General features: G+C 40.1%; 1 protein-coding gene across 4 annotated transcripts; it reads right to left on the bottom strand.

Moving 5' to 3' along the window:
* Nucleotides 1-212: 212 nt before the first annotated feature.
* LOC135500733 (pituitary tumor-transforming gene 1 protein-interacting protein-like) lies at nucleotides 213-25,883 on the bottom strand. Of its 4 annotated transcripts, XM_064792367.1 has the most exons (7): nucleotides 25,494-25,883; nucleotides 19,646-19,695; nucleotides 17,191-17,302; nucleotides 16,679-16,903; nucleotides 15,855-15,878; nucleotides 12,093-12,110; nucleotides 213-4,269 (listed from the first exon to the last, which is right to left on the bottom strand). In XM_064792367.1, the coding sequence occupies exons 1-7, from the start codon at nucleotides 25,636-25,638 to the stop codon at nucleotides 4,226-4,228; spliced, it is 618 nt and encodes a 205-aa protein (XP_064648437.1). In that variant the 5' UTR covers nucleotides 25,639-25,883; the 3' UTR covers nucleotides 213-4,225. The 4 variants fall into 4 exon arrangements, with proteins under 4 accessions (XP_064648437.1, XP_064648441.1, XP_064648438.1 ...); XM_064792371.1 differs by lacking the exons at nucleotides 12,093-12,110; nucleotides 15,855-15,878 and adding an exon at nucleotides 7,708-7,750 and having other exon boundaries at nucleotides 25,494-25,880; XM_064792368.1 differs by lacking the exon at nucleotides 12,093-12,110 and having other exon boundaries at nucleotides 25,494-25,824.
* Between the last annotated feature and the right edge of the window lie 90 nt (nucleotides 25,884-25,973).

The raw sequence follows: 25,973 nt of genomic DNA, 5'->3' as shown, positions 1-25,973 counted from the left end.
TCAGCAGGGGCATTTTGTATGGGGAACATATCCTATAGAATGTCATCATTTCCAGGTGCGTTGGTTGTCATATGGAAGTTTTGAATGGATTCATATGAGGTAGGCTTAATGAAGTTGGTGAGTAAACCCATTACCTGTCGTGTCAACTTTAAAAGATTATACCAGAGTAAATAGCTAGAAAGTTAAAGAACCACAAAACTGATAAGTGAATATTGTGACATCAGAAAAGTATTTATTTCACTATTTAACAGATATGTACAACGGGCAAAAAGGAAGCAAAGGTGAGATACACCATACATTCAATCATCCAATTCAGCTCTAAGACAATTGAACATTGGTAACCAAAAATTCATAAAAATATTTTAGTTTCTCCTTACTGACCTAAAATGGCCATTACCCCTTTCGCTATCGCAGGATGTCGAAATGTACTGTACCCCTGGCCGACAACCAGTAGACCAGGCGGCCAGGATCCCAACTTGGCATAAGAAAAGTTTCATTGTAAAATAGCTAGCATCACCCAATCTTAAGGCCGAGGTGTGCATTGAGATGAGTGCAGTGCTCCATCTCGTTTTTCAGGTGTACCAACCTAAGACTTATAGGGACTTAGGATAGAACAAGGGGGGAAATTTAGCAGTACGCATTACTGTGGACCAGTAGTAGCCAGTGCACGCACCTGGTATATACCTTAGTTATTTGACATGAACTTGCTACAGTATTACCATGACAAATCCACACATGACATGTCAACAACTGCAAGAATTATCTTCTATGATAATTACCCTCGTAAAATTGATGCAAAAACTGTCAGCATGAAGATTTACCGTTCCTGTCAGTCTAACTTTCTAAACATCATTTTGAGGTGAGCACACGTGAAATTATTTATATGGTCTCATGCAAAAGTCACATCCCGACATTTGAAAGATATTAGCTATATCAATGTGTGTGTAAATAATATTGAAATTTGACAAACACTATATACATAAATAAGTTTCGTTCAGACATCACAAAGACACAATTTTCTTCAAGACTAATGCTGTAAGTAAGGAACCAAAAATGTTGCGATTCCAAAATCCTCATGGGCGTCGCAAAAATTCAGTCAAAATCCGTGCCTACGACTCAGGATTTTGGCTATATTTCCGCTTTACCTTCAAAGCTTTTAGTATCGCAACCAAACGGCCTAAATATTTCTTAATGAGATACAAGGATGCGATTTAAGCCAGCAGAAAAGCCTCAAACCTACCACACATTTTCAAAGATGTCATTTAAATTTGAACACAGAACAATCATATTTACAGTAATGGTAGGTTTAACTTCAAACAATGGCACACGTCTAGTAGTAGACCACCGACTCTTACACAAAACTTCCTCGTGGGTATCATGGTATATACATCCTACAGCCAAAATATCCATCGACAGACACATCGAAGAGCACTACTAACCCTCAACAAATCAAACCTGCTTCCAAAAATATATTACAATCACCATACACCAATCAGATCAGAATCGGGCAAAATTTGAGTTACACGTAGAACATTTTCTTACTCAAAACATTTGTTCCAAAATTCCAAATTCCAAAATTCATTTGTTCCAAAATTTCTGCAGCATAAGTACAAATATACATTCTTTTTATATAATTGTTGCAAGGAAGTTTTGTCAATACACCAACAAATAAATGAACCATATTTTTCTTGTTTCGAAATAACTTAGCAGAACTTCTAACCCTCAAAGACCGAGGAGAAAAATTGAAGTGTAACTAAGACAAAATTTTCATCATTAGGGCCATTCAGAGAGCTTCTCTTAAATTTTTGTCGTCTAAATGCAAAATTATCTGGATCAATGTGGTCTTCGATCAAGGTAGTTTTAATCTTGATGCATCCAGATCAAAAGCGTCGTCTAAACCCAAATGGATACCGAATCTGGATTTTACCTAGGTGCATGCGCACTAAAGCATTTCTTTACACCTCCACAAGCAACAGAGTTCCACATCTAAAGAAATGTGTCCAGATGAGACCGGATTGCGCTGATCGGCTAAAGGCGCACAATTTTTGAGACCTGAATGTGGTTCGATCAGATCACATCCGAATCCGATCCAAATGTGTTTTTTTCGCCTGCCGTCTAAATGGCCCAAATATAAGATGAGGCATTATTAAGAGTACATGTATGGTAGTGAAATTACTAATCACCAGAGGAAGATACCAAAATCTAGACACAAGAGGTGCCGATTTGATTCCTTACACTTTGCACAGAATAAATTCTTGTCATCTAGACTTCAAGGGTTAAAAGTAAGTAATTGCAATAGCACAACACACCAGTCATTCAGTGTACAACATGTATTTCAACCTTACATGTGCATATCAAACAAGCGCGACTGTACAAACACACTAATTATATAAGTGTTCACTATGTGCAATACGAAATAAATGAGGCTATTAACCCTTAAAGTGCCAAAGTTGATTTTGGTCTGAGTAAGAAATGGAACAGATTGGCAGAAGACCTAAGTCAGGAATAGTCAAGTGTGAGATGAACCCTATTTCAAAAATAAGAATGAAAATGCTCATGCACCAGCCAACCCCCCCCCCCCCCCACGAGTCTTCCTCTGAAACAGAAATCATGCAAACCATCATAAAGGAAACTCTCTGTGATAATATACAATGTAGGTGGTCCCATCTGAAACATGAAGGCCAAAGTTTTTTTCTCACAAAAATGGTATCTCGTTTTATAAATCGACGGACAGCATGGCTATGCAAAGCAATTGCCATCATAGTGAAATCTTGAATATTGCAGTGAATCTTGCTCATGTCAATATAAACATTAACTAACACTTAACTCCAGGACAGAACATGGTATCATAATATCAACATCTTCTTGTTTTGTTAAACAGCCAACATGGGGCAGAGTCAGTCTCAAGAAAAAGGCACCCCCAGCAGAAAAATTGTTCCCAGTAGGTTAAGCCTGAATGATGCACTCATGAAAGCTCTGAGGAGATTGAGGAACCTGTATTCTGGTCAATCTCTCAGGTGATGCTTTGAGCATTTGTGACCCACTCTGGCAAAAGGGGGCTATTGGGTACAATTCTTGAGCTATTGGTACTGATCTGATACATCTCTTGATGATGGGCTTGTAAAAAGCTTGCAAGTAAACAGTTGAGAAAGACTTGTTGGAAAATAGGTTATTTATTGATAAACATTTGAAGGAACAACTTATTTTGCTGTATTTCATGGCTTTAGTGGTCTCGAAACACCACTAGACATAATTGAAATGACTCAGGAAAGTCATAAAATAATTATTTCTCCCCTTTTTCTCCCTTTTCCCTAAATACGACTTCTGCCTCTTTTTGCTAGATCAGGTCACATTTAGAATCTTTTGATGGCATTTGAGATCCAAACTATTCATCTCTCGCTGTAAAAAAGTTCATTATCCTTTTTCAGGTGCAAATGTGTCACTGCCGCTCCTCCAAGCTCGAGCAAAATGACTGAACAGCTCAGTAAGCAGCAGGGAAGGGGAATCCACATCACAGGGGGACGAGCCGGAATGCAATCAGCCTGAGACTAACTATACCTCAACTTGCAGTGAATCAATTTAACCAACTATTCAAACACTTTTAGTTCAATTTCTGACAGGAAATGCCATTTTGTGGCCATGTCTGACATCAACTCTTTCGCTAGCCTACCGCAGCATTTTGGCAGTGTCCCATACCCCTGGCCCGTACACGGTAATAGACCGGGCGGCCTGGATCCCAGTTTGGCTCAGGAAAAGTTTCATTGTTACCCAATCTCAGGGACGAAATCTGCATTGAGTTAAGTGCAGTGCTGCCATCTTGTTTTTCAGGTGTAACCAACCAAAAACTTCCGACTGTTGTGAATCATACATGTAGAATTTCGTAGAAAATTTAGCAGTAAGGATTACTGTGGGCCACTTGTACGCAATGTACGGAACCGGCAATTACCGGGTACGGTAGTGAAAGAGTTAAAGGAATGGACCCAAATATGATATACATGAAGACATGGGCTCAAGTATCGAATTGATCAACTGAATACATCTGTGATCATTTATGTCACTGGTTCACCTTTCTACTCGGTCGATAGAGTCCCACACCCCAATTTAGCTTCTCCCCAGAATTTGAGAAGGGACAATCAAGGGCAGGGAATGCGCAGAATAAGCACTATGAAATGTAGGTTAAATTTATCCACGTCAACACAGCAATCTTGTGATCTTCCATCTAGCCTTATGCGTCAAATCTTTGGTAAGGGTTGTCATCCTTGATAAGACCTGAAGATATACAATGAAACAAGGTATTAGAATTTATTGAAAACATGACATACAATATAAGATTTTATTCCATGTTCAACTCTCCTATTGTTTTCAAATGACACTCTATTGATACTTACAAATGATGTCCTAAAATTTGTTCAATGCCAATTAAGTTGAACTGAAAAGTCTAATTTGAGCCCAACTATGAACACAGCCTGTCCATCAGGCATAGAATGGTTCAACTGTGAATGTTTTAGAGTTTCTTTGACATGTAAAACAAGCAATACCAAATTGTACCAAAATTGTGTTCTTTTTGGTGTCTTTTAGAACACCATGCTCCTCAAGTCTGTCGTTCAGAGGCTTGGTAAGAAGTTCATCACAATCATGAGAAGCAAGAGTAAGAATTGATTCTGATTCAATGATTATCTTGTAGGTAACCGGGGCTTATTGATACTATACTATATTGAAGTTTTTAAGGGAAGCTGAAATCAAAATTTGCAATCTTATCTGAGCTGCAGAAAAGTCACTCTCATGAGAAACCTGGATCAATCAACACTTACATGTATAGGCCAGGTAAGAATTAAACATAGTTTCTTGACCAAACCTTTTCTCAAAATTGAGGCGGGAAGGGGGGGGGGGCATTTATTATTTTAATATTTAATACCACCCTACTCTTAGCACGTATTCAATACGAAAATGTGCCAATTACTTTTGTTACACAACTTTCATTACTATGAATAAGTTGTTTTTAAACTTTTCAGCCTGTGGACCTGTGTAGGTGTTACGACTGACTGGTCTGACAATGAAACAACCAGAAACCTTGGAATAGAAATGAATCAGAAAACTGAAAAACTTTTTTTCGTGCAGTTGCCTTAATCAGAGTGGATGGCGACGTGAATTATTTTTTTATTTTTACCTGGCCTAATCAAATGGCCAAAACATGATACATGATACAAAGCATTCACCATGATTTCACCACAAAATTCAGGTATCCTTCATGTACATGTAGTCATGTTCAACAAAAATCATGGTGGGCGATTTCAGGCCATGTAATGTCATGTGAGAAATGGCTAATGGATGGAATTTTATCCAACGTGAGAGGAGACTTCCGGCCTGGATGCGTGATCCCATTGGCACCAGCGCCTTCAAAAAACATCTTAAAACTCACCATTTTATTGAACACTTCAACACCAGCACCTAAATGTTTTAATCTCTATGAATGTTTTAATCTCTATGTACAATTTCTCTTATACTATGTGTTGTTTTTTAAATTGTACAGTGCTTTGCAAATGATTTTCATTCAAAAGCACTTTTAATATAATAAATTATTATTATTATTATTATTATGTGTAAATCATTGAAAAATCTAAGCTACAAATGATATTACATCAAGAAAGACTTCGCAAATTCTCCCTCCGCGGTGGGTGCAGTATATGGGCAGCGCCATTTTTCCTTGCATGACGTCGACTGTGAAGTCACACGAACCTTACTCTTTGTCCATGACCATGGAGCACATTCAAACAAGATTTTTCGAATTTTTCTAAAAAATTATCAAAGGTGATTTTTTATCATTGGCACTTCTAACAGTCAATCGAGGGAACACTCTCCAAACATAAGTCTTTTTAAGGTTATTTTGAGCCCTGCCTAGCTGCGAAAACGAACTTTATGCATCTGTTGTCATTTGTGGTTGGCAAACAAATCCCAAGCCAAAGCAAGCAATGGGGGGGGGGGGGAGGGGGGGGGTCCGTTCTTCTTTCTTTGCAGCTTCATATCAAAGTTATCCTTATTATTGTGACCCAAAACAATGTGAGCCTTGTCCCAAAACATTCTGCCAAGAAGCTTTGTTTGCTAAGTGAAGACAAAGAATATGACTATCACATTCTTTAGCCCGGTAACCTTCTTGGAATCTTGATATTTTTTGCAGTAGATCGGTACGATGGTGACACATGCTACTGTGTATCATGATAAGATGTACTAAGATGCATTACGAAAAGCATGACGTTTCATCACTGCAGCAAATGACACTGTAGAAAGACGTCGTCAGCCGAATAATATCTAAGAATGTCCCATACAGAGTGAAGATGTTAAATATAGTTTATCAACTGCAAACCAATACTCTTGCGAAATAAGAACATCGACACGGTTATGATACAGTAGGCCACCCTGACATACAGGTGACGGAGATGGTGTTACTAAAACTGTTAAATTACATCACATGATATGATGTCAATGGCAGCCAGCCAAATATAAATGGGTTGTCCAAGTTGTGAAACTGAAACATCAGTGTGAGCACCAGTATTGCTAAGGTCCTCGGTTCGATTCTCGGTCCAATTTGGTACACCTAGGGAGCATACATTAAGTACGTATGAGGGGGAGGGGTCTATGAAAAACCGTACACTATGCGTTCAGGGGGAGGGGGGGGTCAAAAATTGGCATTTTCATGCGTACATACTTAATGGATGCTCCCCTATGTGACGGAGAGGGCAACTTTCTTCGACAGCACAGGCATCCACACACCCCGAGACCAAGTTTCAACTTTCTAGTCAATAAATGGCGAGTCAATGGTGAGCAAACATGCCACCATTGTTGATGGCCGACGGGATGGTTGATGGACAGATGCCAGATGATGTACAAGAATTGACGACACAAGCTAAAGCCCGTTACACACGAGGGACTTCTCACCAACTTAGTTGGAATTTTAATTCATAACAGGAATCCAGACCAGGTAACTGATACTTTGCCCGACTGGTTGGAGTTGCTGGCTGCACTACCGACTTGTTCTATTTCTCAACGACATCTTTTGTTTATATAAGGATTTTTTTGTTCATATAAGGAGTGTGGGGGAGAAATTTCCCCGTGTGATTCAGTCAACAACATAGTTGGGCCATATTTTGACTCTATCTTTATAGGCGCCAAGGCTGTACCTTCTCATAATCAACGATTTTGCCCAAAACCTCCTATTATCCCATCGATTTCTCCTTTTCCTCTTTTCACTGATACCTTTTACAATAATAATAGATAAAATCTTCTTTTTCTTCCTCTCAATGTACACAACAAAATCATTGACAACCATGTTTCCAGATCTAAGATTTCCCTGCCAGAAATAATAGATATTTGCACTCAGCCTTGAACAAGGTTTTGGCCTAAATATAGTGCAGGACCTAAATATTGCTGGGATTATGTCTTTCGTGTGAGTGGGTGAACGACTCTCAACTTCCAGTCACCTGTGCACCTGTTCTTAATTTTAAAGCCAACTAAGTTGGTGAGAAATCCCTCCTGTGTAGCGGGCTTAATCCACACGAGCAGGTAATAAAACTACTGATGAAGAACTGCAACAGGTGTGCAACACAAGCAAAGCAGGAGAGAGACTGATGATTATCTCTATTTTTGGAATGGTTGCATAAAGCAGATTTTAAAATGGGCTTGCAAAACTAAGTAGCCAAGTTTTACATGTACCTTTCATAGGTTAGTTAAACTGGTTGGGTTTTATTGTCCAAGCCTAGAATAGTTGAAAAAGGACATGCAAATAAAACTCTTTGCCTGCCACAGCTGTTATTCTAGTTAGTCGTTAGACCTTCCAAGGACATAGACGATGATATTCATCCGATAGTTCCCCAATAAATAGATCTGCAGTATCTATTTCAAAAACTTTGAAATTTGAATGATCCTGGTGCTCATTCGGGAGTGGGGACTGGGTGGGGGCAGCCATTTCTGGCCCTGGCGGTCAGAGTTTAACTACAGCCAACACAAGATATGAAATTAGCTAAGCTACATGTACAGACAAATAATAATAGCTAAGAAAATACTGTAAAGCATGAATATTTTGTGACACTAAAAATTAGCGAATTTTGCCCTTTTCAATATGTGGGTGTGATAGAATCAATTTTGCGTTTGCAGCCTAAAGTAAATACTTCATGCATTCCAATTGAAATATTCCAAGTCTTAACTTTGCCTGGGACAGTGCATGTGTTTTCATGCCAATCATGGTGCATCTGCGACTTCAAGCTGGTAGTAGCTCGACTAAGAAGGTTCTGATATAACCTTAAGAAAACTTCTTGGCAACTATTAAATTCCTTTTCCTGCTTGGGAAAGTGGCTTTTTATGTTCTGTGTATTAAAAACATGCCATGTAGCACTGCCAGCAGGGCTCAAAACAAGCCAGAACATCCAACATAGCAAAGACACCTCCACCAAGTTGAATAATCCAATGCCAAGTAAAAAATGAAATGGCCAGGGCCATTGTGCTCACCTCATGTGGAGGAAAGATGGATAAAGAGCATGGTATTGTGTCATGTAGTGTTAGGTTTGATGTAGGTCCAAGCAATTACAATTTCCCCAAAATGGCCAATTTACAGTACATTCGACCTCTGTGACCTTGAAAAGTAGGTCAAATCAAAGAAGACCCGGGTGACACATTGAATGGTTGTTAGAATTAGATGTACCTATGATATAAAATTGGTGCCAATCAGGCAAGTAATACTAGGAATAATGGCATTTTGAAGAATTTACGATTTGGCCCCCTCCCTGGAGGCCAAACGGCAAATCAGATCGCACCAAACTTCGGTACCTGAGACCACCTGACCAAGGGGTACATGTGTACTTAATTTGTGATCAATAGTCATTGCAGTTAAGAAACGTGCCATAGTTACGGCCTGACGGCCAATTTACGCCATTTGACCTCTGTGACCTTGACAAGAAGGTCAAATTAAAAACCTGTGTGACATATATTGTATGGCGGTTAGATGTACCCATGATATCAAATTGGTGGCAATCGGGCAAGAAGTTAAGGAATAATCAAATTTTTAAGGTTTTTGGATTTTGCCCCCTGGTGGTCAAGTGGTGAATCATATTGGACCAAACTTCGGTCCCTGAGATCACCTGACTAAGGGGTAAATGTGTACCAAATTTGGGATCAATAGTCATTGCAGTTTAGAAACGTGCCATCGTTACATCCTAACGGCCAATTTACACTATTTGACCTCTGTGACCTTGAAAAGGAGGGCAAATCAAAAACCCGGAGGATATATGATACACCTTTGCTAGAAGTACCTACCATATTTTTTTCAAAATTTCCCGACTACTATTAAGGGAGATATTGCATATTTTCACTTTTAACGTTTGGCCCCCTGGTGGCCAAAGCATGAAACGAATCGGACCGAAACTTGGTCTCCAAGGTGTCATTACATAAGGGTACATGTGTACCAAGTTTCAACTCAATAGCTCTAACAGTTACGAAACGTGCCCTGCTAACGGACGACGGACGACGACGACGACGGACGACGGACGCCACGGTATGGGATAAGCTCACCTCTGCTAAGAGGTGAGCTAATGACCTAGTTCAAGGAGTGGTTTTAAATCCAACACCTAAAAGAGAGTCTGCAAAACAAACCTTACACTTTCCAAATAAAACTGACAACAAGAGGCCCAAGGGCCTGGCGCTCAGCTGAGTTAATATCATTAATATCTTCCCGGTGTTTAGTTGATTATGCATGAAAATGGCATGCTCCATGGTACATGTATTTGATATCCTTTTGCGTTCACTACGGTACCAATGTTTTTGGTTGACATAATTATGCCACTGTTCATTCCTCAATCCTGACCATAATTCGGGTGAAATCATCGTATGAAAATATTTACCGAAACATGAAGTTTATGCCATGAATGAGGATACTCATTGTCATAGCCTCGTTTACAAGTACGAAGTATTTTCCCGCGAATATTCAAAACTGCTTGGCTCCTTGCCAGTTAAATAACATGTGACTATACACAAAATAGAAAACTTTGATGGAAATTGTAAATCATTTTTTTATCTATCAGAAAACAAGCTGATGATGATCAAATAAATCATACATGAGAAATCGTTTTGTTGCTGAAGCTTGCATGACGAAGTTAATGCTAAACCTTTTCTTGTGCTCTACTGCGCCACCGTAGTTTTCTATTTAGACCAGCGATGACGTCATTTCTGGTGATTCCCTACGTTGTCCAATGAGCGCTTTTTAAAATGTGCCATTTGGTATTGTACAGTATGCAATGTATTTTTTCAGCGTTGTTAGTTGTTGAAGAGAATGCCGTAGCTCCCTCAATTTCCAATCAATTTTTATGGGAGTGACATTATTGTATTGCTTAGAATGTCTACTTTTTACTCATGAAAGAATCGTAGAACTAAAACATAACAGGCGAACAGAATCATGCCGATTCACTGCACATACTGCGGGAATTCTCCACTTCAAAATACATCGGCGATGTCATCGCGAACAGAGCATGCACTTCCGATATCGTTTTCACAGAAATGTCGCCAAATATTCAAGAACTAATTTCTGAATTTAGTCCCTAAAGACCTTATGACTACCACTGAAACAAACTAGTGATAATATCGCCTACCAGACTACTTTTTAAGCAGAAAATTGGGTACTTGAGTGTCATTGAGCTCCAAGATTATCGCACATAGCGTAAACAACATGCCGCCATTTTGTCTCCGCTTCGGTATTTCGTACGCCGCTTATAATGCACCTTCTCAATTAAAACCAACATAATAAGGCCTTACATCGTTGATTGAATAGGAACACCACACAAAACACAATAAGGTGGGGGTACAATCGATTACGAAGCTGAAGTGAACAGTGATTTATTCCTGGAGCTACTGCTTTTGTTGTGTAGCTGCCATGTTTTGAGAACTGGCAAATAGGAGACTTCATTGATGGCTGACGTCATCGGGCGGGAATTTGAATCGGCAGAAATAATTAAAAGGCAGGTAGCGCCCTCTCCTGTTAAAATTTTGAACTTTTTCTCAATAAAATAGATTTTCAAGAATTTTATCTTAATATCAGAGCATATTTCGACTAATTCTGCTGCTCCTAGGCCGATATAGGCCAGTTTCCTTCATGCACTCTCGCTCGCAGGAAGTAGGTCGAATGGCGACAAATTTTGTTTTGAAAGTAGAGTTTGACAAGAAGTATCCAGAAATGCAAAATTGAAGTCTCTAGGTCTTACGGTTACAAAATGTGCACCATGGGTTTAACGGACGGATGGATGGATGGATGGATGGATGGATGGATGGATGGACAGACGGACGCCACTGAACAACTTATTTGAGTCGACAAGCTCGGCTGACTTAGTCAGCTGAGCTAAAAATGATCAGATCACCAATTCATTACAAAATGCACCCCACCAAATAAGGGTCATACTGAAGCTAGTATGTATGCCCAGTTTCCCGATTTTAAAGGCCTACGCCATTCGTTAAAATTTTTTAATTTTGTAATTGAATTTAAAAATTTCCAATTGCGAAAATAAGTGCTGAATACAAATTTCAACATTGCCTATAGCCTATATTATATAGACTGATATATAAACAAATGCTACACCAAGCTTCAGTGAAGTTGCATGCATGAAACCTGCATAACGGCATTGTGTAAAACTGCATTTTGATTTTCCTGGACCACCAGTAATTACGAAACGGCGTACCCCTTAATATAACCCCCCTTGTATCCGCAAAGTTGGCAGCAGACTCTCCTCCCATCTCCTTTAGTTTATACACACAAAGAAACAGATGATGAGCAGTAAAAATTTTCAGATTCTTTGCAGCTATTACGAAACATGTTTCAACAATCAGTTCACCCGGGTTGGGATGGCTTTTTAGAGACTTCACATATGTAAAGGGCCACAGTGATGCAAAATAAGCATATGTTAAATTTGATGGCCTACATTGTATAGCCCCCCCCCCCCCTTCCAGAAATGGCTTCAATATTTGGACACCCTCTCTCATGTCACATACATACTTAGACTAGAGTATGACCCCCAGTCAAGAACCAACACATAATCAAAACTTAAATAATATTTGCCTACGTGCTGTGTCGTCAACACCTGCGTACAAATACAATCCTAAGATATCAATGTCCGACAATGATGAATTACAGTGCCAAAACATTACTGCTTTTAAAAGCGAGACTACAGACATTGACAAACCATGCCATAGCCCAGCAAGTTAAAGTTAGCTTTTGAAAACGCCTGATGCCTGATGGCACCACTTGCAGTGAGCTCAATCTCGGCAAACACGAGCCAGGACCTGTTACGAACAGCTACACAGGCAAAGGTGTCCATGCATGGATCATTGATTGGCGCATAGATGATCATGATGATTATGACAAACCACATTTTACACTGGGATCCCATCATAGATTCTATGATGGCCAAAGGTTGGTCCCATACAAAATGAACATAGGCAGCAAAGTACAAACTCAGTAACAGTCTGCAAAATTCTGGAAAATAAGAACAGTTCACCAAATTCTTTGATGGTCCGTCCAAAATTTATAATGAGTTCCATCCATGGTTCAAGGTTTGGTCAAGAGTAGATACGACCATGGGTTCCATGCATCCATGCTTCTATGATGGGAATGCTCCATCATCTATCCATGGATGGAACACTGATGATTAACCGCCGTCATAGATTCATGGATGGACACTTTTGCCTGTGTACATGGTCATGTGCGAAGCCAGTGGAACAAATGATTGTTACGATTGATGATATGAGCTTGAGCTGTTTGTATAGCAGTCATTTATTGCAATTCTATTTTCTAGTGTTTCAGCTAAAGCAGAATAGCAGGGCGTGGCAACCTGTCGCCATTTTTTCAAAAAAAAACCACCCTGCTTTTTTATGATTGATAGTAACTAGAAGAGGTCAGACACCTAATAAAAGTCATACATGTGTTTTAAACATAAAAAACAATAAGCTCCATAAAATGATCTCTTTTGTATTGTACCATAAAACTAATAGTTTTAATAGTATAAAAATTGTAGATTTTTCAATCAAAAGTAGAAATTGCGATGAAAAATGCCCTTTTTTGGCTGAAAATTGCTCCTGCCTTTTCAGAGTCCGAAGTTGCCCTGCCTTTTTAAAATCCTGGCTGAAACATGAAACACTACATGCTGAATTTGACTTGCACTGTATGATTAAATAAAGTTTCCAATGGTTGTATTTGATTATACATTTTAGTTCACGGATCGTATGTTTTGTAGTCATGATGATACTGATAGGAGCAGAACATTCATGGTATGTATCTTGTTTGTATATTTTTATTTTTGTATTGTAGGCCATTTCGACAGGTAAACCTGTCTTGTTCTGTTGGGCAATGTTGGGAGCTATTTTAGCTAGAAAACAACAAAATTTCAAGCCTGTATTCTGGCTTTACAATGGCAGGGCCTGTTTGTTAATGTTACATAACATCATTCTAATCTTATCTTTTCCATCTACAAAGATGGAAGAAAAATATCAGCCACAAGAAGTATGTAGATGTTAAGTATTTAAACCCACAACTTTTTTGCAGAGCACTTTTGGGTTGCACGCTCCATTTCAAGCAAACTTAGACTGACTTAGGTGACTTTTGACAATTGATAGTTTGGAAAAGATGTCTTCATGCGCATTACAGGATAAAAGTTCTTTTTTGAAAATGCTGATTTCTCTGCCTGTCCCAACACTAGCTTGAGTGCACCGGTAGTCATGATTTTGAGTTGGGCATGCAATTTGGGAATTTCTGAAAATGTATGCAATGCTTCTTCTTCATTTGATTGCAGAGCTGATGTCCACTGGATTCCGAGAATGTCTAAATATATGCATCATGGTCAATTGGCGCATATTGATCTTTGATTCGTTATTGGTTTTTTATTGGTGTTTTTTAAATTGCTTGAAAATGAGCTACTTTTTGCAAGTGGACTAACATCTGTGTTTGTTGGTACGATTATGTGGCTCATGAGACTGGCCATGGCAATGATTACGAGCAAAGTTCCGCGGTAGGACACCTATTTCACACTAATTTAACATGGTCGTTATGGGAGACATGTTGGATTTCATATTCTGTCGCAAAACTCATAAACAGGAATCACGATTGATTTCCAGTGGGATGGGTTGGGGGCGCTGCTGTATTGACTTTTTTCCAAGCTGATTAATAATTATTCAGTACAGCAGCCAGGCAAACATTTGGCATTTTCTTTTCCAGGCTGTAGGTAAGAGGATAACAGGTTGCCCGATCGATTTCAATTTGTTGAGCACCACTTTCAACAATGTCCACATCTCAACTGATGCCCAAACGGTGAGGGGGTCCATCTTGGCGAAATGTGCTCATGCTGTTGCAGCTAGGTTGGAGTAGGGCTGTGTCAGTATGCAAGGCAATTAACAAGGACATTACATGAAGTCCTATGTACACTTTCAAGTTTCCATATGTTCAGTATTCTAAAATCATAACCAATTTTTATTTTGAAATAGTTGAGTGAGTTTTCTCCAAACAGATAAATGCATGGTTACTGCCACCAACACAACAAACTCACACGATATGGATGAAAAACAACAGTAGATAGTCTGGTCAATCAGAGTTAGAGTAGACATGAAAAAAAGTCGTAGGATCACACAAATAAAAAAATGAAACCAAAAACATGTCTACACCATGTGACACCAAATTAATCAAAATGTGCAAATGAAATGGTCCAGGGACCATGTGCTCACCTCGGGTAATGTAATGCATATCATTTGCAGTGGAGAACAGTTTTTGGCTAGTTTCACCAGTTTTGATTCCATTGAACAATATTCTTCTTCTCGGCTCAATGGCACAAAAGAAAATTACCATCCAAGTATAGCATTTTGGTTACAAAGTTGACTGAATTTCAGGGTTATTGAAGAGTGTACATGTCACATGGAAATTGGTTGACATCTGTTCAACAGTTTAGGAGTAATAGGACTTTGTTGGATTTTCAAGATGGCGGCCTGGCGGCCATATTTGTCATGGGACTTGACTGAAAATTAGGGATATTGATAAGAGTCTAGATAGATATTGATAAGAGTATAAACATAATCACACGAAGTTTGGTTGCAATCTGATCATTAGTTTCGGAGTAATATGACTTTGTTTAATTTTCAAGATGGCTGTCTGGCGGCCATATTTGAAGTACGAGCGCGACCAATTTTTCGGGTAGAATAGAGGGTCCCTAGATACATGTCCTCACAAGTTTAGAACCTTCCAGCTCAAATAAAAACAAAACGTGTCACCTATCAGTGATTTAGTGAACTTAGACCTCTGTGACCTTAAAAAGTAGGTCAAATCAAAAACCTGGGTGATATGTCATTTAACCTTATTAGATACACCCACCAAAAATATTTCGTCACTCTACATACAACCATTAGCTTCAAAAAGGCAAAAAACCAATTTCCAAGATGGACGCCTGGAGGCCAGAAAGTAGGTCATATCGCGAAAAAGAAAACCTTTTCTGGGCATATTGTCCAAAGCTGCCATCACCTCAAGTTTTAGCCATCAAGCCCTAGCGGTGACGTAACGTGCTCCGCTAACGGACGACGACGGATGCCTCGTAAGCTCCCCAGAGGTGAGCTAAAAAGGAGATTTTTGTAGTAGGACTAAGTTGGAAAAGAATGGGAGAATTATTTAACGGCTGAAAGACAATTCTTAGAAATGTCTCATAGAGCAAACTACAAAATAACATCTTAGCACAAAGGGTTTTTAATAAATAAAATTAAAAACTCAAAGTCTTTCTGAAGTTGAGACCCTGAAGTGATCAGAAAAAAATAGTTGCGCATGCCACTGCCTGCTGATCTAAGCTACTCACCAGCCGAGCCTTTGAATCCAATTCCTTTTGCAGCAGAAAGAAATAATGGCAATGAATCAATAAACAATAACCTATAATGAAGTAATAATGATTTATGCCCCAACCTCAGAGCCGAGGGCCTTGACTTCACACATCATGCGAGGTACAGCAGTTTTACGACAGATGTAAGCAGAATTGTTGTAAACCTGTACATTTTCGCGCCTTTTAAATTTTGTTGATAATCACATTTCTTTTAGTCTTCCCAATCAATAAAATTTTGGAGAATATTATTCACGAAATCCGCAAAAATATGCCAATGTCAAAAAATTGTAGTCAACAGTATTTAGCAACTAAATAATGTAGGACCTCCCTCTGTGGCCATTCACAGACTGTACGTGTAGACCCTGTTGTACTTTTTCTTCCATACAATAGTCATTAATTCACCAAAAACCCACTGTATGTGACCTGATGAGAAAACGTCTGCCTACCAATGGCACTGAATACCAGGCTTCTTGTCTGTAAGAACATAGGGAGCTCACTGGCATCGTGGTTAGAGCACCAGGCTGATTATCAGGAGGTCTTGGGTTTGACTCCTGGAAAGGATCACAGCCATTTTGTCTTTGTGTCTTCAGACAAGGCACTTAACCAAAACCAAGGCACTTAACTTCACTAAGGAGTTAACATACAATATAAGTAGGTCCCGCGCTGGCGAAATACTCATGTTTTTCGTGACCGTTGTATAGCTGCAACTCAGTTCTGTATCAAGTCCCAAGAGTGGAGCTTGAATCATGAACGCACATAGCAAGAAGACACCTGCAGGGCTTTGAACCAAACCTGATACGTACCATATTTTTTACGTATTTCATCAGCGCGCTCCTTGCGTTCTTCCTTTCTCTCGTCAGCCCGCTGTTTTCTCTCCTCCCGTTCGCGTTCCCATCGTTCCTCCTCCTTGGCGTACTTCTTCTTGTTGCCCTTGCCGCGGCAACAGCAGCAGTAGATGCAGCAGCATGTTGAGATCAGTAGTATACCGGCTATCACAGACATTGTTATAATGAGCACCTTGAAGTTCACTGGAACATAAAAAATCACATTAAACAAATGTAACAAAAAGAATCTTATATTTTCTTCTTCAGTGTTTCAATTAGATTGTTCTTGGTGGTGTTTCACCCATGTTTAACAGTTTAATGCCAGGCACATATGCAGTTTGTAGTATTGTACCATATGTTTTTAAAACGAGTTGGCAGCTATTAAGAACCAGCCCCACAGGAACAAGCTACCCACAACCCTCACACTCCCTAACTTTCTATTCCTGAGGTAGACAACTTTACCCCTAGGTTATCAACATTGGTATACTCACGCCAGCAAACACCCCATCTTGCCTCACCAAGATCACAATCTTCCGCACGGGGTATGATATGTCCAACTGGATATGGCTTACACTTAAGTGGCCCTGTTTCGCACCACATGCACTGAAAAAAACAAATGACTATACAGTCATGGCCAACCGAGATACAGTCATGGCCAACCGAGATACAGTCATGACCAACTGAAATACAGTCATGGCCAACCGAGATACAGTCATGGCCAACCGAAATACAGTCATGGCCAACCAAGATACAGTCATGGCCAACCGAAATACAGTCATGGCCAACTGAAATACAGTCATGGCCAACCAAGATACAGTCATGGCCAACTGAAATACAGTCATGGCCAACCGAGATACAGTCATGGCCAACCGAAATACAGTCATGGCCAACCGAGATACAGTCATGGCCAACCGAGATACAGTCATGGCCAACTGAAATACAGTCATGGCCAACCAAGATACAGTCATGGCCAACTGAAATACAGTCATGGCCAACCAAGATACAGTTATTCAATCAACTTTAGAGACATACTACAATGCATTCAGTGAGGGGGGTCTAGTTTCTTCTTTGAGGCACACGCCCCTACCTTTTGCCAGAGAGCACAATTTTTCAGGCGATTTCTCCCAAAGGATCAAATAACTACTATACTATAACGGAATCAAAGCAGTGATAAGTTCTCCAATTTTAAAGACTCCACTTCAGCCCAAATGTGAAACCTACCCCTGAGTGGACAAGAATGAATGTATTCTTTGTACTTGTACAAAGAGTATCATGAAATCTTCCCAAAAATGAACATTTTTAATTCTATAAAGTGGCATGATGAGTGACCGGCATGGTCACTTTCTCACAATGTTCCAAATCAAGTGAATGTCCATGGCATGATTCCCAAATCACACCCCAGGACACTTCATTCATGTCATTTGATGGAGATGTCGGAGGAAGAACCTGATATTTGATAATCACAACAAAGGACTGTCCATTTTGTGGTGCCAATGTCTCGGGAAGTTGCCTATAAAACATGTTCAATTTTTAACAGTCATTGTCATCGTTGTGCACCTTGAGGAGAGCACATAACCCTTCTTGATTCTCTCGACCGACTGACATACTAGCCATGTGAACGTCGAGTCTTACATGTTACTCTTGGAGGCTGTCGGACCATATCTGTATGCTCCGATGGGAATTGAGCTTGAACTGGAATAGGCTTTTATGTAATAATATATGGCAAAGCGCTCAGAAGAAGAATTACATGCGAGTGCTTTAAACAAAATGAAATGGCCAGGGCCATTGTGCTCACCTCATGTGGAGGAAAGATGGATAAAGAGCATGGTATTGTGTCATGTAGTGTTAGGTTTGATGTAGGTCCAAGCAATTACAATTTCCCCAAAATGGCCAATTTACAGTACATTCGACCTCTGTGACCTTGAAAAGTAGGTCAAATCAAAGAAGACCCGGGTGACACATTGAATGGTTGTTAGAATTAGATGTACCTATGATATAAAATTGGTGCCAATCGGGCAAGTCATTAATAGGAATAATAGCATTTTGATGAATTTAGGATTTGGCCCCCTCCCTGGAGGCCAAACGGCAAATCAGATCGCACCAAACTTCGGTACCTGAGATCACCTGACCAAGGGGTACATGTGTACTTAATTTGTGATCAATAGTCATTGCAGTTAAGAAACGTGCCATAGTTACGGCCTGACGGCGAATTTACGTCATTTGACCTCTGTGACCTTGACAAGAAGGTCAAATTGAAAACCTGTGTGACATATACTGTATGGTGGTTAGATGTACCCATGATATCAAATTGGTGGCAATCGGGCAAGAAGTTAAGGAATAATCACATTTTTAAGGTTTTTGGATTTTGCCCCCTGGTGGTCAAGTGGTGAATCATATTGGACCAAACTTTGGTCCCTGAGATCACCTGACTAAGGGGTAAATGTGTAACAAATTTGGTATCAATAGTCATTGCAGTTTAGAAACATGCCATCGTTACATCCTAATGGCCAATTTACACCATTTGACCTCTGTGACCTTGAAAAGGAGGTCAAATCAAAACCCCGGAGGATATATGATGCACCTTTGCTAGAAGTACCTACCATATTTTTTTCAAAATTTCCCGACTACTATTAAGGGAGATATTGCACATTTTCACTTTTAACGTTTGGCCCCCTGGTGGACAAACCATGAAACGAATCAGACCGAAACTTGGTCTCCAAGGTGTCATTACATAAGGGTACATGTGTACCAAGTTTCAACTCAATAGCTCTAACAGTTACGAAACGTGCCCTGCTAACGGACGACGGACGACGACGGACGACGACGACGACGACGACGACGACGACGACGACGACGACGACGACGACGGACGACGGACGCCACGGTATGGGATAAGCTCACCTCTGCTAAGAGGTGAGCTAAAAAGCTAAACATTATCATACTCACTTCTGCTTTCGCCACACACGTATCACAACTGTAATTAACTTTCGTACATTCTGAAACAAAATTGAAAGTTTTGTCAAGTCATGGCTGGGTAGAACTGATCCCCACTGTAACTGACAGTGTGACACTATGACAGTCACAACCTGGCAAAGCTCAACTACTGAATGGGTGGCCTTCAACTGCAATCACAGGCCTGCCCATTGACAAGAATTAGCACCTGTCGCTGGTCGAAACCAGGACATGGTTGATACATACTAACATAGCCAGATTGGTCAGTCAAGCGACTTCACTAGCTATACCACATGAAAATTTAAACCTCTCCTGACTGCATTACAGGTTAGGTCATCAGAGAGGGGTGTCTTTAAGGATGAAAAATCACTTTAAATTTTGGAAATCGATTAAGAAATGAATGATTAACGACAGTTTTTGTGTTTGAAACCGCGGACTTTGTTGGACATTGAATACAATACAAAGCACAATACATAAGGGGTTATGTCACACGTCCTTTTACCCCTATTTTAGGCCTTTTTTAGGGCAAACATATAGGTAAACCACTCATAAAATGCATTATAATCAAGGCATGGTTATGAAAATGCACAGATAGAGGTTTTGATACATGCCGAATCTGATGGCGATGAAACAAAATGGCCGACGTCGCATATTAAGCACCCAAATATGCTAATTAGGAGGTAACCATGGAAACCGAACAAGTCAAATCATTTCATTACTCAAATAAACAACGAAGAAATGCATTTAAAACCTTTTCAGATGCCTCACATGTGTTATACAATACAGAATAACAAAATACTGTGATAAAACTGATACAGATTGGTGCGAATGGCGGCCATCTTGAATTATTGACGGCGGCCATCTTGGATTTACGAGCCAATTCAATATATTAGGCACTATGCCTTGTAATATGTCAAAAAGGTAGCTTGTAAAGAGTCCTACACAAATTCAATGTTTACAGACTTCAAAACCTAAGTGGTAAAGCAAATTCATCATTCTAAGGCAGCCATATCAAGTCCAGGGTGAATGATGTGGAATTCCAACTCGTCACTATCTAATCAAATATCACGATCTCCGCCTCCGGTAAAACATTCTGATAATCTGTCAATTCCAGCATCATGGCAGTTTTCGTCTTAATTCCATCCAGCCCTGCAAATAGAAATTGACATAGATAACAATCCTATATACTAATTTACAATCAAATCTTTTTTAAAGACACAACAGACTTAAGGATGAGATACAGTACTTCAACTTTGCTTTACAATTAGGACTTATTCACAATCATAACAAATTTATCATTCTGAGAAGAACTAGAAACTCACTCCTTCGCATAATCTTCATACATTTTTACAACGGCCACTGTATCAGGCAACTGATAGCGACGTCCTCCACTTGTTGGTACAGGTGGGCTGATAGGTCCAGCAAAGATGAACTCGCGTTCCACAGGGTCAACCACTGGAGGAGATGGTTTCTTGAACTGGCCGAGAAGTGACGTAGGCTCCATGAAGTCAATGCTCACTTGATCATCATCTAGTAGACTGGATATGAAACCTGAAATAGGATGATGAGAATTTGTATATGTTTGCATGTATCGTATTGAGTCATACCACTTTCCCTCTTCACCTGAAAATGAAATACGTTTAAACGTAAACACTATTAGTATTAGACACTACTTACCTGGGTACCATCCATTCTCATAGGCGACAGCTACCCAATCATTAACCGCGATAACTGCGCCATCAGGGAGGGAAGGATGATCATCTTCACTCGAGGACTCGCCTTCACTGACATCAAGAGAACTTTCTTCACTCTCAGACTCTATCTGGGGGGTAGATTTGCGGGTTCTTTTGGCCTTGGGCGGTACTGTTACACCGTTAGCTTTGTTGAGTTTCCTCTCCAGTCTTTTCGTTTTCCTTTCGGCCTCCAGTGCCACCTTGTCTTGCATTGCCTGCTCCGTTTTCTTTTCAAACTTTTGGTGTTCACGTCGAAGATCTCGGCCAGCACCTCTAGAAAGCTTGAAGAGATCCTCAAGATCCTTGCTTGACATCGCATTTAACCAAAGCTGAAAGTCTTTTCTGTTACTTTTCAGGAGCAGGATCGTTGTATGGTAGTGGAGGCTCGCATTGCGGCGACGATTCTGACTGGCGTCTAAGGTACCAAAGTCTCGTTCGCATGAGATGTTGTGAAGTGGAGCACCAGCGACTGAAGCGGCAGCCTGCGGAGATGGTTCAATTGAGTATTTTCCCGTCAGAAAGTCAGCGAGTTGATTGTCACAACATGTTTTCATTCCACGGAGGACAGCCTTGGTGCAAACTTTGAAAAACTCAGGGTCTAGAGGCTCTTCAGTGGCAGTGAGGTACAATAGAGAAGTTCTGTTCGTCGGGAAGTCAGCAAAGATCACATCATCGTCTCTCTCAAGTATGGACATTGGATCTTCGGCCCACTTGTCGATTGCTGCATACAACCGCTTGATTGAAATGTGTAGATCCAGATAGTTGAAATCCCCACACGTCATGATGTCCCAGTACGGTCCAGTGATTTTAAAATAACATACAGCTAGACTCTGCACCATTGATGTAACTCTGGTGTCCTTGAGATCATACATGATTGACGTCACCTTGGTGTTGCTTGTGTCAAGATTAGATATGAAGTTGATGATGTAATCCCTATGATGAAGAACTTGTGTGGCAGTCTCAAATAGACAGTTGAATCTGTTGTCCTTGTAGGTACCAATGAGAGACTTGACATCATTTGAACGGCAATATGCAAGCCAACGCTCCCTTTGTCCATTTCTCTCATCTGGTAGGGGACCAAGAATTTCTGAGGCCATTCGTACACATCTTGATCCAACGAGTTCTTTCCTAAAGTTCATCTCGGCATCACGTCCAAGTTTCTCCCCATTTGCTTCTAGTTCAGTCTGTTCAGCCAGTAGATTTTTGGTGCCGTAGGAATGGAAGCCAAGCAGGACATGCACCATGCAGTGAAACGAATGGACAATTTGACGGTCATCACCATTGGTTGCTTGTCCAAGAAGATCTGCTTTCCAGGCTGCAATTTGTGCATTTGAAAGTTTCTCATTTGCAGCGCGATCAGTCATTAGGTATGACAATTTTCGAACAACATCTTCTACAAGAGATCCTCCACAGTTGGCTACTTCACCCAGTTCAACTTTGGCTACTGATGTTATGGTATTAGCAGTCTCATCTGATACATGTCGATATCCTAATGGATGGGTTTTCTTGTCACTTGTGGTAAAAGTGTTACATAGAATTTGCTTTTTTTGACGGGAGGTGCCATCCTTGTGAAGTCCAATGTTTTCTGTATCCTGAATTTGTTGGCTGTACATTTTCTTTATCAAAAACTGTCCCTCATCTGTGATATTCAACACACTTTGTCTCTTCGGCAAATCTGCTTCATCAAAGATTGAAAATGTACTCTCCTACTGAGGCAATCACTGGTGCAATGTTACTGGTGGGTACTTCCAATGAAATCATCTCCAACACACACCTGCGCATTCCAACTGAGAAAACACCATCGCATGACTTAGTTGTTGGCCTACTTGAACCCACTTCCAGTGCTATCCGACTATTGAGAAAAGCAACTTCATCAGACAGTTTTTGTATTTCTGCAATCGATGATTCCTTATCTGTTTCAACCCGGCGCTTAAAATAGCTTTTGTTCCTCTTCTCTTTTCTGACATCTTCCTCCAATTCCTTAATATTGGCAACCAATGTCTTCTTCTCCTCCTGAACAGTTTCTAACTGACACTTTAGTTCCTTGACTTGACTCCTAAGTTCCTCGACTTCGATATCTGCGGCAGTCTCAACCATGTGTAAAGACTCCTCAAGCTCATCAATCTTATCATCTTTTCTTTGTTCTCTTTCACGTACATTTCGAGGTTTATATTTGATCTTTTCAGCATCAATACCTTCTTTCACTGACAAACAAGCTCTTTTCAAATGGCCCAAATGTTTTTCCTTCTTTTCAATTTCATGACTTAGGAGATTGGAATGTTTTGGTATTTCAAGAGACTCGCCCTCAAGTTCATCCGAAGCACTAACTTGAAAAACAAACACTGAGTTATCAAGGTCTAGCTTTTCTTTGTCCTTACGCAGTACATTCAGTTCATCACGTTTTTTCCTCAGTTGACAAACGCAAGTTTCAATTTCAGCAGAAGAGACGGTCTCTGAGATCCCTGCTACCGTCCTGATCCAACTAGTCCACACCTCGAGTTGAATCGGGCTGTTATGGCGCTCCTTACTTTTAACAAAACGGAAGATGTCGAAAATAAGTCCATTGAAAACAATGTCAGGAGACTGCAACTCATTGTTGACCAGTGAATCCTCAGTGATGTTCGCCAGTGTGGCAAACTGGCCAAGTCCAGTAGTCTTTGGCTTCTTTCCCTTCTTCTTCACCATGTTAGTTTAGGAGTCTGAAATCAAAATCAATCATTGATGGGTCAACAGTATCTCAAAGTAGAATACATATCTAAACATAGGGGTTTCTCCTATCTCACAGTAGGCCTATATCAAAAATGTTAACGCTTGCCCCAGGAATAATATTTATTGCTAAATAAAAGATGACACAGTCCTCTAATCAACTGTAACTGTGCACATTAGTCACAAGAAGACCACCAATTTGACCCCCAGCTCTTGCCTATAGTCCCCCTTTAACAACCAATTAGCATCGCCTATAGTCCCCCTTTAACAACCAATTAGCATCTATAATTGATCAATTAAATTAGCCCATTACATTGACAAGAAGGGACAAGAATGAATGAAAACAGCAAGATTTTGCACACTCAACACTAAATCTTTGCATTCCATATGAAGTATTCCTCATTATATTTTGTTTCAGCGTTAAAATGCCAAGAAATTGCCATGAAATAACAAGTTTCAAGAAAACTGACTGCCTTTTGTTTGTTTATTTATAAAAAGTCGTCTCAACCCCCTTGTCAGGAATTATAATAGCATCGCCCAACGGAGTGAACCTATCAGAGACGCGGAAATGGTCACGTGACGTCACGTCATCGGGCCGTCGCTCACAATGGTATCGCCCGTCTCATTTCCTCGTGCGTACATTTTTTCATTTCTTCTCGGGGCGCTGACATAGGCAACTTCAACGGCCGGATCATGTATGAAGATGACTAAAAAACTTTACCTAAGGTTGATATTTATGATCTTATACATCTTATTAAACTTACCGATAGGTTTATTTCAAGTCCGCATCACAATTTTGGGAAAAAATCGCGACTTTAACAAGCTGACGATCATATCTCTGGTAATAATTTATGCATTTGGAAAATTTGAAATTATGGGATGGCGCGGAATACCTCATTTGATTGGTTGTAAAATTCTAGAGTATTGTGAGGTATCATTTCCTGGTAATCCCAAAAATAGATCGCTATATTGAATGAAATTTTGAGACGTATTTTGTTGCGTCGCGCGTAATGTATCGCGCTGTACATCGCGATCCGACGTCATAGCGAAGTTTGTGGTATAGCTAACTTCACAGGGCCTTGGCCTATGGGCTTCTGTGTTCACTGGACCTAGAGAGTAACACTAACATATGCACGATATTCAATTGCCACTTCAGTGTCAAGTCCCATCAAAAACTGGTGATATAACGCACAATCTTCTCACGATATGATGGTACTAGCCTATATCGCGAAATGTTAAAGAGGCTCAACATGCACAGTTCAGGATGACCCGAGCTTTCCGTCACATTCGCGTCGGTATAAAAATTCTCCAAACCTGTGGTGACACTCTATTCAGCTATTGATTCAGAGGATTAAGAAAAGCGATAAGTCATCCTCCCCCAAAAGCAAGTAAACTGTTATCACCTTCTTCCGGGGTCAAGGTTGTGGTGGCAGGGACTGGTTTTGCTGTTGTCGTTGTCGTTGTACTAGAAGATTGAGACTGTCCATGCGAAAGACACATCAAAAATACAAACACTGCCAACGTAGTAATCACTTCATACGTTTTCATGATGACAACAAAGTTATGATCTATATATATAAAAGAACAGACTGAACACTTTAAATTGGCTATTTTCCGACGATATTCGGTTCAAAGTTGATGTTTTTGTTCAGAATTCCAAGCAACGTTTCGCACTTCCTCATCAACAGATCAACAAATATGGCCGCAAGCCTTGTCACAATCACATGACTTCTACGCGATATTTGCCAACAGAAATCCCTGCACTTTGTAGATAGTTTCTGAGCTTGTCAGGGGTAAATTGTAAAATATTTGAAGGAAAACAAGAATGAGGCAACCGTTTATTTTCTCCTAGATGTGGCTGAGTGATAACGACCACGGGAGTT

This window comes from Lineus longissimus, chromosome 16 (genome assembly GCF_910592395.1).
Source record: "Lineus longissimus chromosome 16, tnLinLong1.2, whole genome shotgun sequence".
NCBI classification, from domain to species: domain Eukaryota; kingdom Metazoa; phylum Nemertea; class Pilidiophora; order Heteronemertea; family Lineidae; genus Lineus; species Lineus longissimus.
The sequence above is the reverse complement of the archived record's forward strand: the minus strand, read 5'-3'. Positions and strand labels throughout refer to the sequence as shown.

Excerpts from the sequence above, each read along its gene's own strand:
- LOC135500733 (XM_064792367.1), bottom strand. The coding sequence starts at position 25,638 with ATGAAAACGTATGAAGTGATTACTACGTTGGCAGTGTTTGTATTTTTG. Across the intron at positions 19,696-25,493 it reads AACCTTGACCCCGGAAGAAG|AATGTACGAAAGTTAATTAC; the intron begins GTGATAACAGTT and ends ATTTTGTTTCAG. Across the intron at positions 15,879-16,678 it reads TGAAATACGTAAAAAATATG|GAATTGGATTCAAAGGCTCG; the intron begins GTACGTATCAGG and ends CTGCTGCAAAAG.